The following is a 14,431-nucleotide window of genomic DNA, read 5'->3' on the forward strand; positions in this document are numbered from 1 at the left end:
TCTAACCACTGATACAGGGTCAGATATCTTTCATACCTCTAATGGGTGTGGGTAGGATTGGGGCCAGGGTGAACTGATCCTAGATCTGTGTCTAAGGTCAACCTCTATTCAGAAGGCTACTTACTGAATGAGTGTATTAGATTGTTCTCTGTAAAGGAGATAAGCAGAGAATGGAGAGGGATAAGTGAAATATTTGAGTGGATCCTGAATCGATCCCAATACAGTGTGTTAATCTAGTGAGTGCCCCACTGGCAGACAACTCTGGCTAAAAGGTTGAACAGCACAGCAGACTTAAGCCATTAGAAAACTAGCCACGCTCAGTATTTTGAAAAGAAGCCATTTTCAAATGAAGAGGGGAGGGTTAGGTTGAATAAACCGTGGAAGTGACAGCATTGTCAGGCAGATTGGCGCTATATAGATTATATCTAGTAATTTGACGTTGGTGTTTTAATACTGTATGGTAATAAAGGCTTCTCATTTCACACTCGACAGAGAGCAGTACAGATTGGCTTATGCTGAGCACAGCTGACTGCCATTACATGTCAAGTTGATCTGGCTATCGCTAGACATGCTGTCAACTAGGCTTGGGCAATATACCTTATACCGGGGTATTTAGACACAATGACGGTATGATTGTCAATACCATAAAAAATATGACAAAAATTGGGGTTGGGTGCTCAGGGCTCCAGCTATGCATTTGTTCAGCTAACTCGCTAGCTAAGTGGCTAGATGGCAAGATCAAGCTTATTGGTTACAGCAGAGATGATCAATCCCTTCCTGGATCAAGATCGATGTTGCCTATATTGTTGTGAATCCCAACATGTTTTATTTTTTTCTCAATAGCATCCCTTGTGTGCACTTCCAGTATGAAAATTGGGATACTGCCCGACCCGACTGTCAACTTCAAACAAGTACATGATATATTTTCTGACAGACAATATAAAAAGGAATTATCATAGGGCCTGCCATTCCATCCAGCATATTTTGCTTCAATCAAAGGCTATAAATCTAATTATTTCTTTATGAATGCTTCATGGGACAAATTAACGCAAGGGACATGTTTACATACAAAATTAAACATTTAATTTGCTGTACATGCATTGGCACTATGACACAAAGTTGTATTAATATTTTCCTCCCGCATGATATGAAAAGCAAACGTAGTGTAGTGGTTGATCGTTATGATTTACTACAAACCAAACAGAAAAACACTAAATAACAATCCATACTTGACAAATAAAAGAGGACAAGTGCAGGACTACTTTTCAATTCATGGCACTGTAACATTTGGCCTAATCGTACTATGACAGACCTTGTTCATTGGCTGCAAAACAATTTTTTTATGAAAACACTCGCAACATTACAGCGTGTAACATCTCTATACAATTCCTAACATGTTGAGAATCTTCTAAATGCAATACTGTTGACAGTTGATACTTGTATACAGATGATACTGCTGTGAATGTGAAGGACCACATGACTACATAAGAGGTCGAAACAGCATTACATGACTATATACACACACGTTTTCCCTCTATCCAATAATGTGCAAAAGAGTGGATGGGATTGCATGGACGGGATTGTACAACAATCAGACACTTAGACCCATCTCAATGTCATCAGATACCTCTGGCATGGGTAGGGAGCAGTGCACAAGTGAGCACTTCATGCGAAAGGTAGAGCATAGAGACGCAGGGAGCGCTTCGCAGGGAGGGAAGATGGCACAAAAACAGGGAGAATCTCAAATCGCATACTCCTCATGTCCTCTCTCCTAGACTCCTTCTCAACACCCATTGAAGAAGGTCAGAGGGGAGGGACCCAGGCTTTCTCCTCCAATGGGTTTTGAGAAGGAGGTGAGGAGAGAGGACGTGAGGAATATGCAATTGAGATTCTCCCAAAGTACACTACAAGAGGCAGATGGCTACTGGGCTCACAGTGAAGTTAAGACATGGGTTTTTCCTGACAAAGTGTCCAACAGAGTTCTCAACAAGGGTTCTGTACAGAGGGCAAACATACTATTGGCTGTGCCAGCCTGCCGGAGAAACAGATGCGATCTCAGTGCTTAGGAAATGCTAATGGTTCATTCTTAACCTGGATGGTACACTGTAGGTTTCCATTTACTCACTCGATCACAAAATTACCCGCTTTGACTTGATCCTAGTACTGTTCTCACAGGCCGTAGGAACTAAGGCTTCACTGCATTGAGTTAGTTCAGGACAGTATGCATCTTGTTAAAAAGGCACACTACAACACCACCACTACTCACAACAGCAACTCATCCCTTCTTAGCAGCACTTGCTTCTTTCTCTTCTAGTATCGAGAGAAGGAACGACACTTGGAGGCCTCGCAGATATTAGTAACATATATACATATTTCGAGAAAGCAGTAGTTAGTCACCAACCTTGCAAAACCCTACACACCCTGACCTATAGCTCTCCAGGACCAGAGTTGGCGAAGACCACTGACACAATGGAGGAGTATGTTTCCCCTTACAGCAATGAAAGTAAGGGACAGGATCTTATGGCACTGAAGTTCATTATTTGTTTTCCAGGGAGAGAAAGTACGGCAAGCCGTGAGGGACATTAGGAGTGTTTGATGGTGTATTTGCCTTTCTGCAGCTGAGAGATGTACAACTTGGACTTGCTGCCGTCCAGCCGTTTGAACCACACCTCGTCATGGTTAATGGTGGTTATCATGGCACTGTGGGAGAGAGATGGAAGAGGATTGGATAAAATATATGAATATACATTATATACACGCCTCACTACACAAATGCACTCACAACACTTGACTCTAGTCTATGAACGTCAGCAGCATATGCACACAATTGCATCACATGCAAATATACATGCACATATACACTACCAGTCAAATGTTTGGACACACCTACTCATTCCAGGGTTTTTCTTTATTTTTACTGTTTTCTACATTGTAGAATAATAGTGAAGACATAAAAACTATTAAATAACACATATGGAATCATGTAGTAACCAAAAGTGTTAAACAAATCAAAATATGTTATATTTGAGATTATTCAAAGTAGCCACCCTTTGCCTTGATGACAGCTTTGCACACTCTTGGCATTCTCTCAACCAGAAATTACAGTCCTTCATTACTTTAAGACATGAAGGTCAGTCAATACGGAACATTTCAAGAACTTCGAAAGTTTCTTCAAGTGCAGTCACAAAAACCATCAAGTGCTATGATGAAATTGGCTCTCATGAGGACCGCCACAGGAAAGGAAGACCCAGAGTTACCTCTGCTGCAGAGGATAAGTTAATTAGTTATCAGCCTCAGAAATTGCAGCCCAAATAAATGCTTCACAGAGTTCAAGTATGAGACACATCTCAACATCAACAGAGGAGACTGCATGAATCAGGCCTTCATTGTCGAATTGCTGCAAAGAAACCACTACTAAAGGACACCAATAAGAAGAAGAGACTTGATTGGGCAGAAACACGAGCAATGGACATTAGACCGGTGGAAATATGTCCTTTGGTCTGGAGTCCAAATTTGAGATTTCTGGTTCCAACTGCCATGTCTTTGTGAGACGCAGAGTAGGTGAATGGATGATCTCCGCATGTGTGGTTCCCATCATGAAGCATGGAGGAGGTGGTGTGATGGTGGTTTGCTGGTGACACTGTCAGTGATTTATTTATAATTCAAAGCACACTTAACCAGCATGGCTACCACAGCATTCTACAGCGATACACCATTCCCATCTGGTTTCGACTTTGTGGGACTATCATTTGTTTTTCAACAGGACAATGACCCAAAACACACCTCCAGGCTGTGTAAGTGCTATTTGACCAAGGAGAGTGATAGAGTGCTGCATCAGATGACCTGGCCTCCACAATCATCCGAACTCAACCTAATTGAGATAGTTTCGGATTAGTTGGACCGCAGAGTATAGGAAAAGCGGGAACTCCTTCAAGACTGTTGGAAAAGCATTCCTCATGAAGCTGGTTGAGAGAATGCCAAGAGTGTGCAAAGCTGTCATCAAGGCAAAGGGTGGCTACCTTGAAGAATCTCAAATCTGTTTTGATTTGTTTAACACTTTTTTGTGTCATTTCATAGTTTTGATGTCTTGACTATTACTCTACAAATGTAGAAAATAGTAAAAATAAAGAAAAAAACTCTTGAATGAGTAGGTGTGTACAAACGTTTGACTGGTACTGTACATACACACACAAACACTTTAAACACTTTACTCAAGGACTTCAACATTTCAAAAACATACATTTCATATACAGACACACACCTGGTGGGGTATTCGTCCTTCCTGTTGATGCATATGGCCTGTCCTCTGCAGTACCACTGGCTGTCATAGAACAGTCTGCCCTCCTCAGACCTCGCCACATGGTGGTGTCTGTCAGCCTTGGTAGGGACTACATTTTACATTTTAGTCATTTAGCAGACGCTCTTATCCAGAGCGACTTACAGTTAGTGAGTGCATTTTTTATTTATTTTTCATACTGGTCCCCCGTGGGAAACGAACCCACAACCCTGCCGTTGCAAACGCCATGGTCGGGACTACACACACACACACACACACAGCAAAACATTGGTCATAAGGTAGGTCCAACAGTTTAGACTACTACTACAGTGGGGGAAAAAAGTATTTAGTCAGCCACCAATTGTGCAAGTTCTCCCACTTAAAAAGATGAGAGAGGCCTGTAATTTTCAACTATGTCAACTATGACAGACAAATTGAGGAAAGAAAATCCAGAAAATCACATTGTAGGATTTTTAATGAATTTATTTGCAAATTATGTTGGAAAATAAGTATTTGGTCACCTACAAACAAGCAAGATTTCTGGCTCTCACAGACCTGTAACTTCTTCTTTAAGAGGCTCCTCTGTCCTCCACTCGTTACCTGTATTAATGGCACCTGTTTGAACTTGTTATCAGTATAAAAGACACCTGTCCACAACCTCAAACAGTCACACTCCAAACTCCACTATGGCCAAGACCAAAGAGCTGTCAAAGGACACCAGAAACAAAATTGTAGACCTGCACCAGGCTGGGAAGACTGAATCTGCAATAGGTAAGCAGCTTGGTTTGAAGAAATCAACTGTGGGAGCAATTATTAGGAAATGGAAGACATACAAGACCACTGATAATCTCCCTTGATCTGGGGCTCCACGCAAGATCTCACCCTGTGGGGTCAAAATGATCACAAGAACGGTGAGCAAAAATCCCAGAACCACACAGGGGGACCCAGTGAATGACCTGCAGAGAGCTGGGACCAAAGTAACAAAGCCTACCATCAGTAACACACTACGCTGCCAGGGACTCAAATCCTGCAGTGCCAGACGTGTCCCCCTGCTTAAGCCAGTACATGTCCAGGCCCGTCTGAAGTTTGCTAGATTGCATTTGGATGATCCAGAAGAGGATTGGGAGAATGTCATTTGGGGCTGTTTTTCTGCAAAGGGACCAGGACGACTGATCCGTGTAAAGGAAAGAATGAATGGGGCCATGTATCGTGAGATTTTCAGTGAAAACCTCCTTCCATCAGCAAGGGCATTGAAGATGAAACGTGGCTGGGTCTTTCAGCATGACAATGATCCCAAACACACCGCCCGGGCAACGAAGGAGTGGCTTCGTAAGAAGCATTTCAAGGTCCTGGAGTGGCCTAGCCAGTCTCCAGATCTCAACCCCATAGAAAATCTTTGGAGGGAGTTGAAAGTCTGTGTTGCCCAGCGACAGCCCCAAAACATCACTGCTCTAGAGGAGATCTGCATGGAGGAATGGGCCAAAATACCAGCAACAGTGTGTGAAAACCTTGTGAAGACTTACAGAAAACGTTTGACCTGTGTCATTGCCAACAAAGGGTATATAACAAAGTATTGAGAAACTTTTGTTATTGACCAAATACTTATTTTCCACCATAATTTGCAAATAAATTCATTAAAAATCCTACAATGTGATTTTCTGGATTTTTTATTCTCATTTTGTCTGTCATAGTTGACGTGTACCTATGATGAAAATTACAGGCCTCTCTCATCTTTTTAAGTGGGAGAACTTGCACAATTGGTGGCTGACTAAATACTTTTTTTCCCCACTGTATGTAACAATAGCTGAACTGCAGTTACACTGTACCAGTCTACACTGAGTATACAAAACATTAGCAAACCTGCTATTTCCATGACAGACTGACCAGGTGAATCCAGGTGAAAGCTATGATCCCTTTTTTGATGTCACTTGTTAAATCCACTTCAAAATCAGTGTAGATGAAGGGGAGGAGACAGGTTTAAGAATAATTGTTAAGCCTTGAGACAATTGAGACATGGATTGTGTATGTGTGCCATTCAGAGGTTGGGTATGGTAGTAGGTGCCAGGTGCACTGGTTTGAGTGTGTCAAGAACTGCAACGCTGCTGGGTGTTTCATGCTCAACAGTTTCCTGTGTCTATCAAGAATGGTCCACCACCCAAAGGAAATCCAGCCAACTTGACACAACTGTGGGAAACATTGAAGTCAACATGGGCCAGCATCCCTGTGGAACGCTTTCAACAACTTGTCGAGTCCATGCCCCGACGAATTAAGGCTGTTCTGAGGGCAAAAGGGGGTGCAACTCAATATTATGAAGGTTTCCTCATGTTTTGTACACTCAGTGTATATATAATTAATATCTAAATACATATATTCAGAGACACAATATAATCTGGGATCAGACACTTACAAATAGATCATTTATAAACCATGCGTAGGTACAAAATATACCCCAAAATGTGCGTGCGCTAGTTCACACGCAAAAGTTGGCATTTATACAAAATGTGCTTGCCGTGAGAATGTGCTCACCTCCCCGCAAACTTTATACCATGCGTATGCACATCTGCTAGTGGTTGAAATGTTGTATTGCAAGCTGGCAAGTATACAGTGCATTCGGAAAGTATTCAGACCCCTTCCCTTTATCCACATTTTGTGACGTTACAGCCTTATTCTAAAATGGATTAAATTGGTTTTTTCCCCCACAATCTACACACAATACCCCATAATGACAAAGCGAAAACAGGTTTTTAGAAATTGTTGCAACCTTATTAAAAATAAAAAAATACCTTATCAACATAAATATTCAGACCCTTTGCTATGAGACTCGAAATTGAGCTCAGGTGCATCCTGTTTCCATTGATCATCCTTGAGATGTTTCTACAAGTCCACGTCCAAGTACAGTCCACCTGTGGTAAATTCAATTGATTGGACATGATTTTGAAAAGGCACACACCTGTCTATATAAGGTCCCACAGTTGACAGTGCATGTCAGAGCAGAAACCAAGCCATGTGGTCGAAAGAATTGTCCTTAGAGCTCCGAGACAGGATTGTGTCGAGGCACAGATCTGGGGAAGGGTACCAAAAAATGTCTGCAGCATTGAAGGTCCCCGAGAACACAGTGGCCTCCATCATTCTTAAATGGAAGAAATTTGGAACCACCAAGACTCTTCCTAGAGCTGGCTGCCCAGCCAAACGGAGCAATCGGGGGAGAAGGGCCTTGGACAGGGAGGTCACCAAGAACCCAATGATCCCTCTGACAGAGCTCCAGAGTTCCTCTGTGGCGATGGGAGAACCTTCCAGAAGGACAACCATCTCTGCAGCACTCCACCAATCAGGCCTTTATGGTAGAGTGGCCAGACGGAAGCCTCAGTAAAAAGCAGATGACAGCCTGCTTGGAGTTTGCCAAAGGGCACCTAAAGGACTCTCAGACCATGAGAATCAAGATTCTCTGGTCTGATGAAACCAAGATTGAACTCTTTGGCCTGAATGCCAAGCATCACGTCTGGAGGAAACCTGGCACCATCCCTACGGTGAAGCATGGTGGTGGTGGCAGCATCATGCTGTGGGGATGTTTTTCAGCGGCAGGGACTAGAAGACTAGTCATGATTGAAAGATGAACGGAGCAAAGTACAGAGATCCTTGATGAAAACCTGCTCCAGAGCGCTCAGGACCTCAAACTGGGGGTGAAGGTTCACCTTCCAACGGGACAATGACCCTAAGCACACAGCCAAGACAGCACAGGAGTGGCTTCGGACCGGTCTCTGAATGTCCCCAGCCAGAGCCCGGACTTGAACCCGATCTAACATCTCTGGAGAGACCTGAAAATAGCTGTGCATCCAACCTGACAGAGCTTGAGAGGATCTGCAGAGAAGAATGGGAGAAACTCCCCAAATACAGCTGTGCCAAGCTTGTAACGCTTGGTCCTCTGTAGCTCAGCTGGTAGAGCACGGCGCTTGTAACGCCAAGGTAGTGGGTTCGATCCCCGGGACCACCCATACACAAAAATGTATGCACGCATGACTGTAAGTCGCTTTGGATAAAAGCGTCTGCTAAATGGCATATTATTATTATTATTACTCGAGGCTGTAATCGCTGCCAAAAGAGCTTCAACAAAGTACTGAGTAAAGGGTCTCAATACTTATGTAAATGTGATATTTCAGTTTTTATAAATGTGCAAAAAATTCTAACAACCTGTTTTGGCTTTGTCATTATGGGGTAGTGTGTAGATTGATGAGGGAAAAAAACAATTTAATCAATTTCAGAATAATGCTGTAACGTAACAAAATGTGGAAAAAGTCAAGGGGTCTGAATACTTTCCGAATGCATTCATTTAAAAAATTTAAACAGGAAAATATATTAACAAGCATGCAACCATTTGCCATTAATGAGAAGAGCGAAAATCTGTGTTTATTTTTTGAATTTTAAATAATTTGACATATATATATTTTTTTTTTCATAACCATTGCAGAATACACTACCGGTCAAAAGTTTTAGAACACCTACTCATTCAAGGGTTTTTCTTTATTTTTACTAATTTGTACATTGTAGAATAATAGTGAAGACATCAAAACTATGAAATAACACATAGAGAATGCCAAGAGTGTGCAAAGCTGTCATCAAGGCAAAGGGTGGCTATTTGAAGAATCTCAAAAATATTTTGATTTGTTTAACACTTTTTTGGTTACTACATGATTCCATATGTGTTATTTCATAGTTTTGATGTCTTCCCTATTATTCTACAATGTAGAAAATAGTAAAAATAAAAACCCTTGAATGAGTAGGTGTTCTAAAATGTTTGACCGGTAGTGTATATTCCTCACCTTCTCTGGCCGTGATGGGTTCATATTCCAGAAGGAGCCATACAAAAAAATTAACATGCGCATGTCTCATTTAATGGGCCCTAGTAGCCTAGTAAATAGATAGGCTATATGTATTTCAAGTTTTGCAATATCATAGGCAGTGCAGTTTATAATCCTGGTATAGAGTCTAATTTAACAGCTTATATTCTACATTGAAGTAGGCCTATGTATCAAGTTAAGTTTGTCACATGCACAAGTACAGTGAAATGCCTTTCTTGCTTGCACTCCCAACAATGCAGTAATGAATATCAGTAGCACTATTAAAAAAAAAAGTCAAGTAGGACAAAAATACAAGAAATATAATTAACTACTGTAAAAAAATAAAAAAAATTGTCTGCCCTACAATGTTTCAGAATTCGCAGGCAGTCCATCATATTTAGGTTGGGGGAAAAGTCAATGCAAACGTTCTGCTGACAGGTCCACAACAATTTATCATAGTTTTTTCTTTCAGAAACTGACACAGTCCTTTTCCAGATACAGCAGAAATTACTGCTAAAGATTAAAACATTCTGCCAACACAGTAAACAGACCGGTGGCTTATGTAAAATACTTGACAGTATGGGTAGGTAGGCTACAGTATTGCTGTGCGATAGAAGCTCAACATCATTCCCTATTCAATCTCAGAGCCTATACCAAGGCAGGACATAAACCCAATAATCTATTGATAAACTATATATTGAACAACAATTCGTATTTTGCATGCTGTGGCGTAATGCCAATAGCTCCAAATTATACAGAAAATAAAGGGAGTCATTGTCACCATAAAAGGTGAATGGAGGCGTTTTCCAGGCAGAGTTTTATATCTTGTTCACGTGCGCAGTTTTACGACAGGTCTGATTTATTACGGGAAACATGCGTATGCATGGCGTGCGGCAAGTTGATAAATCTCAATCTTTTTCTATGTGCGCAGATTTTTCAGAAATGGCGCACGCAGAAATGTAGTGTGAAAATTACGCAACGGTTATAAATGAGGCCCCTGGGCTTTACAGTGACACAATGATATGAGAGATTCTTACCGTCAACCTTAACCCTGTGCGGCCCTAACGACGCCATCGCCTGTGGTGCATACAGAACAAGATCGAAAGGTTAAATTCCAACCCTAAACAAAATCACAACAAAGGCTTACATTCGGTTAACTCAAATACCTTTCGTATTGCTGTCCAGTCTTCAAGTATATCTAGGTCTTGCAGCATATAAACAATATATGGACGTGAGAAGGGGTTAAGAAAAACAAAAACTTCTGGCGCAGTATTGAAATTACCACTGACAATACAGTATCTGTTTGTATCAGAGGATGAAGACAGGTACAAAGAAAGGATATCTGAGACGACAACAGGCTTCTTCTTCTTGGCAGGGCAGAACGGATCCTTCTTCTTGTTCTTCCGTGAATGTAAACCATCATTCCAAAGTTCTGTAATGCAGAGAGACAGATAAAACATAGAGGGCAAAGCAAACCCTGGTCCTGGAGAGCTGCATGCTTTTGTTCCAGCCCAGCTTTTAAACACCTGATTCAACCGGTCGACTTTTCCTCCATTAGTTCAACCAGGTTTGTTATATTAGTGCATGGCTGGAACAAAACATTCCAGATCACTAGAGATCATGTGTGTAGAGTACCTGAGGTGATGTCGATACTGTGGCGGTCCTCCTCCAGGCGTCTGATCTTCTCCTCTAACTCACTCTGCACGGTATCAAACAGCAACAGCTTCTCACTCTGGGAAGAGAAAAACAGTACACAGATGAGTACAGTAGTACTACCAAAGCCACGGAGAGAGACCCTGGTCCAATACATACGAAATGCACCTTTGCTGATTGCATAACTGCAAAGCATTCTACTTAGACAAAGATAATATTCCAGTAGTTTTCCCATGCATCCTTCATTCCTCCCTTCCTTGAGGTAGCCATATTGTTTATCTGTATGTGAATGTACAAGTGAAGGCAAGGATTCAACCCAACTGCTTTCACCTGCCCAATCAATCAAATTCAATTAAATGTATTTATAAAGCCCTTTTTACATCAGCAGATGTCACAAAGAGCTTATACAGAAACCCAGCCTGAAAGCCCAAACAGCACACAATGCAGATGTAGAAGCATGGTGGCTAGGAAAAACTCCCTAGAAAGGCAGCAACCTAGGAAGAAACATAGAGAGGAAACAGGCTCTGAGGGGTGGCTAGTCCTCTTCTGGCTGTGCCGGGTGGAGATTATAAAAGTACATGGCCATTAAGGCCAGATTGTTCTTCAAGATGTTCAAACGTTCATAGATGACCAGCAGGGTCAAATAATAATCACAGTGGTTGTAGAGGGTGCAACAGGTCAACACCTCAGGAGTAAATGTCAGTTGGATTTTCATAGCCGAGCATTCAGAGGTCGAGACAGCAGGTGCGGTAGAGAGAGAGAAAGGGATAGTCGAAAACAGCAGGCCCAGGACAAGATAACACGTCCGGTGACGGGTCAGGGTTCGTCCAGGGGGACGGACACTGTAGCCCCGTCCGACAATAACCCCGGACATTGGCCCCAGTTTTTTGTGTCAGTCTGGTTCAAAGTTAGCTAGTGACTCAGCCCCCATAATAGGGTCAGAGGCAGATAATCCCAGTAGAGAGAGGGGAGTCAGCCAGGCACACACTGCGAGGGCGGTTCATCATTCCAGTGACTTGCCGTTCACCTTCGCACCCCTGGGCCAGACTACACTCAATCATAGCACCTACTGAAGAGATTAGCCTTCAGTAAAGACAAAGGTTGAGACAGAATCTGCGTCTCACATGTACAGGCAGACCATTCCATAAAAATGGAGCTCTATAGGAGAAAACCCTGCCTCCAGCTGTTTGCTTAGAAATTCGAGGGACAATAAGGAGGCATGCGTCTTGTGACCGTAGCATACGTGTAGGTATGTACGGCAGGACCAAATTGGAGAGATAGGTAGGAGCAGGCACATGTAATGCTTTGTAGGTTAGCAGTAAAACCTTGAAATCAGCCCTAGCCTTAACAGGAAGACAGTGTAGAGAGGCTAGCACTGGAGTAATATGATAACAGCTGTATTTACCACTAACTGAAGTTTATTTAGTGCTTTATCCGGGTAGCCGGAGAGAAGAGCATTGCAGTGGTCTAATCCAGAAGTGACAAAAGCATGGATTAGCTTTTCTGCATCATTTTTGGACAAAATGTTTCTGATTTGTGCGATGTTATGAAGATGGAAAAAAGCGGCCCTTGAAATATTCTTGATATGTTCATCAAAAGAGAGATCAGGGTCCAGAGTAACGCTGAGGTCCTTCAGTTTTATACAACCATCAAGATTAATTGTCAGATCAAACAGCATCTCTGTTTTGTCCGAATATAAAAGTGAAACATTTGCCAACATCCACTTTATGTCTGAAACACAGGCTTCCAGGGTAGGCAATTTTGGGCCTTTACCATGTTTCATCTAAATGTACAGCTGTGTGTCCTCCGCATAGCAGTGAAAATTGACATTGTGTTTACGAATGACATCACCAAGAGGTAGAATATATAGAGAAAACAATAGTGGTCCTAAAACAGAACCTTGAGGAACACCTAAACGTACAATTGATTTGTCAGAGGAAAAACCATCCACAGAGACGAACTGATATCTTTCAGGCAGATAAGATCTAAACCAGGCATGAACTTGTTCGTAGACCAATTAGGGTTTCCAATCTCTCCAAAATAATGTGGTGATCGACGCTGTCAAAAGCGGCACTAAGGTCTTAGACCACGAGGACAGATGCAGAGCCTTGGTCTGACTCCAATCACTCTACATATTTCAAGTATTTAGACAGGGCCAGAGATAAACAATGAATGCACTTTATGGTTGACCACTGTGTCATTACTCACTGGGCCAACAATTGCCCCTTGGGGATAAATAAAGGTATATTGTATTGAATTGCCCTCTGACCTCCCAGTGTTGGCAGGCAGCCTGGATCTCACAGTCGTACTTGTTCTTCACAGACTCCAGACACAGCTCTCTGTAGATCCCTGGAGAAGATACAAGACAAGGAAAACATATTTTTACTCTCAGTCGGCACCCTTCAGAAGGTTTGACATCACTGAGAACAGAGCCATATATCTACATTGTAACATGGTTGTAACAGTACATTGTATATGAGAATAGAAACAACGTATATATAAACAAATGTGTGTTTCTTATATTTGGAGGTAGCCTACCCAGGGAGCTGGTAGGTAGGTCATCTGAGGAACACACAACTAAAATGTTAGAAAACCACTGATCTTCCTGACATTGACATCTGCCACAACTAAAGTTACAAAGTGGGACGTTAGTATCTAATCTAGTGTAGGCTAAAATGACATTCAAACTTACCAGCTACTTTGGTCCTGATCTGCATATTCTCCTGCAGGTTGGCCAGTGGTTCCAGATACTCTTGGGCACAGCCAGCTATCACTTCCTTCAGCTTTATATCCACCTGACTTAGCCTCTCCTTGTACAACCTAGTCACAACGAGACAGACAGGGGTGAGGAATTACAGCAGCATCAGTAGTTGGTTGGCTTATAATCATGCGTGTAAACATGGACCAGAAAGAAAACAATGTAGCAAGTGCGATTCAATGTGAAAATTAGCTAATAGTGTCTTTACTGTTCTTTCAAGTCACCGAATTGCTTCTCGAGGGTAGTCATTTCGTCCATGCATTCAATTCGTCTCCTCTCGCAGTCTTCGTCGTCCATATCTGTTGGCAAAAGAAACATGCAAACTGTCAGACAAATATAATACAGTAAACAAACTAGAGGTAGCTAGCTCGCTAGCTACTTGGCCACGCAGCATCAACATCACTTTCTTTGGTCAGAATTAAGGAGACCGTCATAAAAATTGACAAATTACAGCACAAACACACATTAATTCATTCATTTAGAAACTACAATGCATTATGCATAGCAGCAAGCTGCCTAGTTAGTTCTAACATTTACAGACAAGTAATGTACCTATCCCTTACCCGAGCTGTCTCCATCTTCGGATACATAAGAGCTGACAGTGTCCTCTTCATCGGTGCTGCTAGCGTCTTGCTCGGGAAAATCAACCTCCATTTCTTCGTGGTTGCTTTCTTTCTTTTCACGGGCGTGCACCGGCATAACGTTAGTGCTCTTATAAAATTCGAGGAAAGGGTTTGCGAACTGAATTGTGTAAAAAATAGCAATAAAAATGACGACGGCTAGCTAACCAGATAAACAACTAGCTAGCTAAAACAACAGAGGTAACTGGAGGTTGAAAACATGGCTACCGAATCTACCAATCAGATGCTCTTTTACAAAACTGTCCCATCTCTTCTGCATGCGCTCAGA

At 42.1% G+C, this 14,431-nt stretch overlaps 1 protein-coding gene across 4 annotated transcripts; it reads right to left on the bottom strand.

Moving 5' to 3' along the window:
• Positions 1 to 1,063: 1,063 nt before the first annotated feature.
• Positions 1,064 to 14,349, bottom strand: LOC311108640 (breast cancer metastasis-suppressor 1-like protein-A). Of its 4 annotated transcripts, none has more exons than XM_084151326.1 (11): positions 14,086 to 14,349; positions 13,731 to 13,821; positions 13,457 to 13,584; positions 13,303 to 13,326; positions 13,034 to 13,113; positions 10,747 to 10,843; positions 10,454 to 10,543; positions 10,278 to 10,342; positions 10,149 to 10,188; positions 4,262 to 4,388; positions 1,064 to 2,700 (listed from the first exon to the last, which is right to left on the bottom strand). In XM_084151326.1, exons 1-11 carry the CDS (start codon positions 14,219 to 14,221, stop codon positions 2,583 to 2,585), a joined length of 996 nt encoding a protein of 331 aa, XP_084007452.1. In that variant the 5' UTR covers positions 14,222 to 14,349; the 3' UTR covers positions 1,064 to 2,582. The 4 variants fall into 4 exon arrangements, with proteins under 4 accessions (XP_084007452.1, XP_084007451.1, XP_084007454.1 ...); XM_084151325.1 differs by having other exon boundaries at positions 10,149 to 10,196; positions 10,277 to 10,342; positions 14,086 to 14,310; XM_084151328.1 differs by lacking the exon at positions 13,303 to 13,326 and having other exon boundaries at positions 14,086 to 14,310.
• Between the last annotated feature and the right edge of the window lie 82 nt (positions 14,350 to 14,431).

This window comes from Coregonus lavaretus (genome assembly GCF_964263955.1).
Source record: "Coregonus lavaretus genome assembly, chromosome: 33".
In the NCBI taxonomy this organism is placed as follows: domain Eukaryota; kingdom Metazoa; phylum Chordata; class Actinopteri; order Salmoniformes; family Salmonidae; genus Coregonus; species Coregonus lavaretus.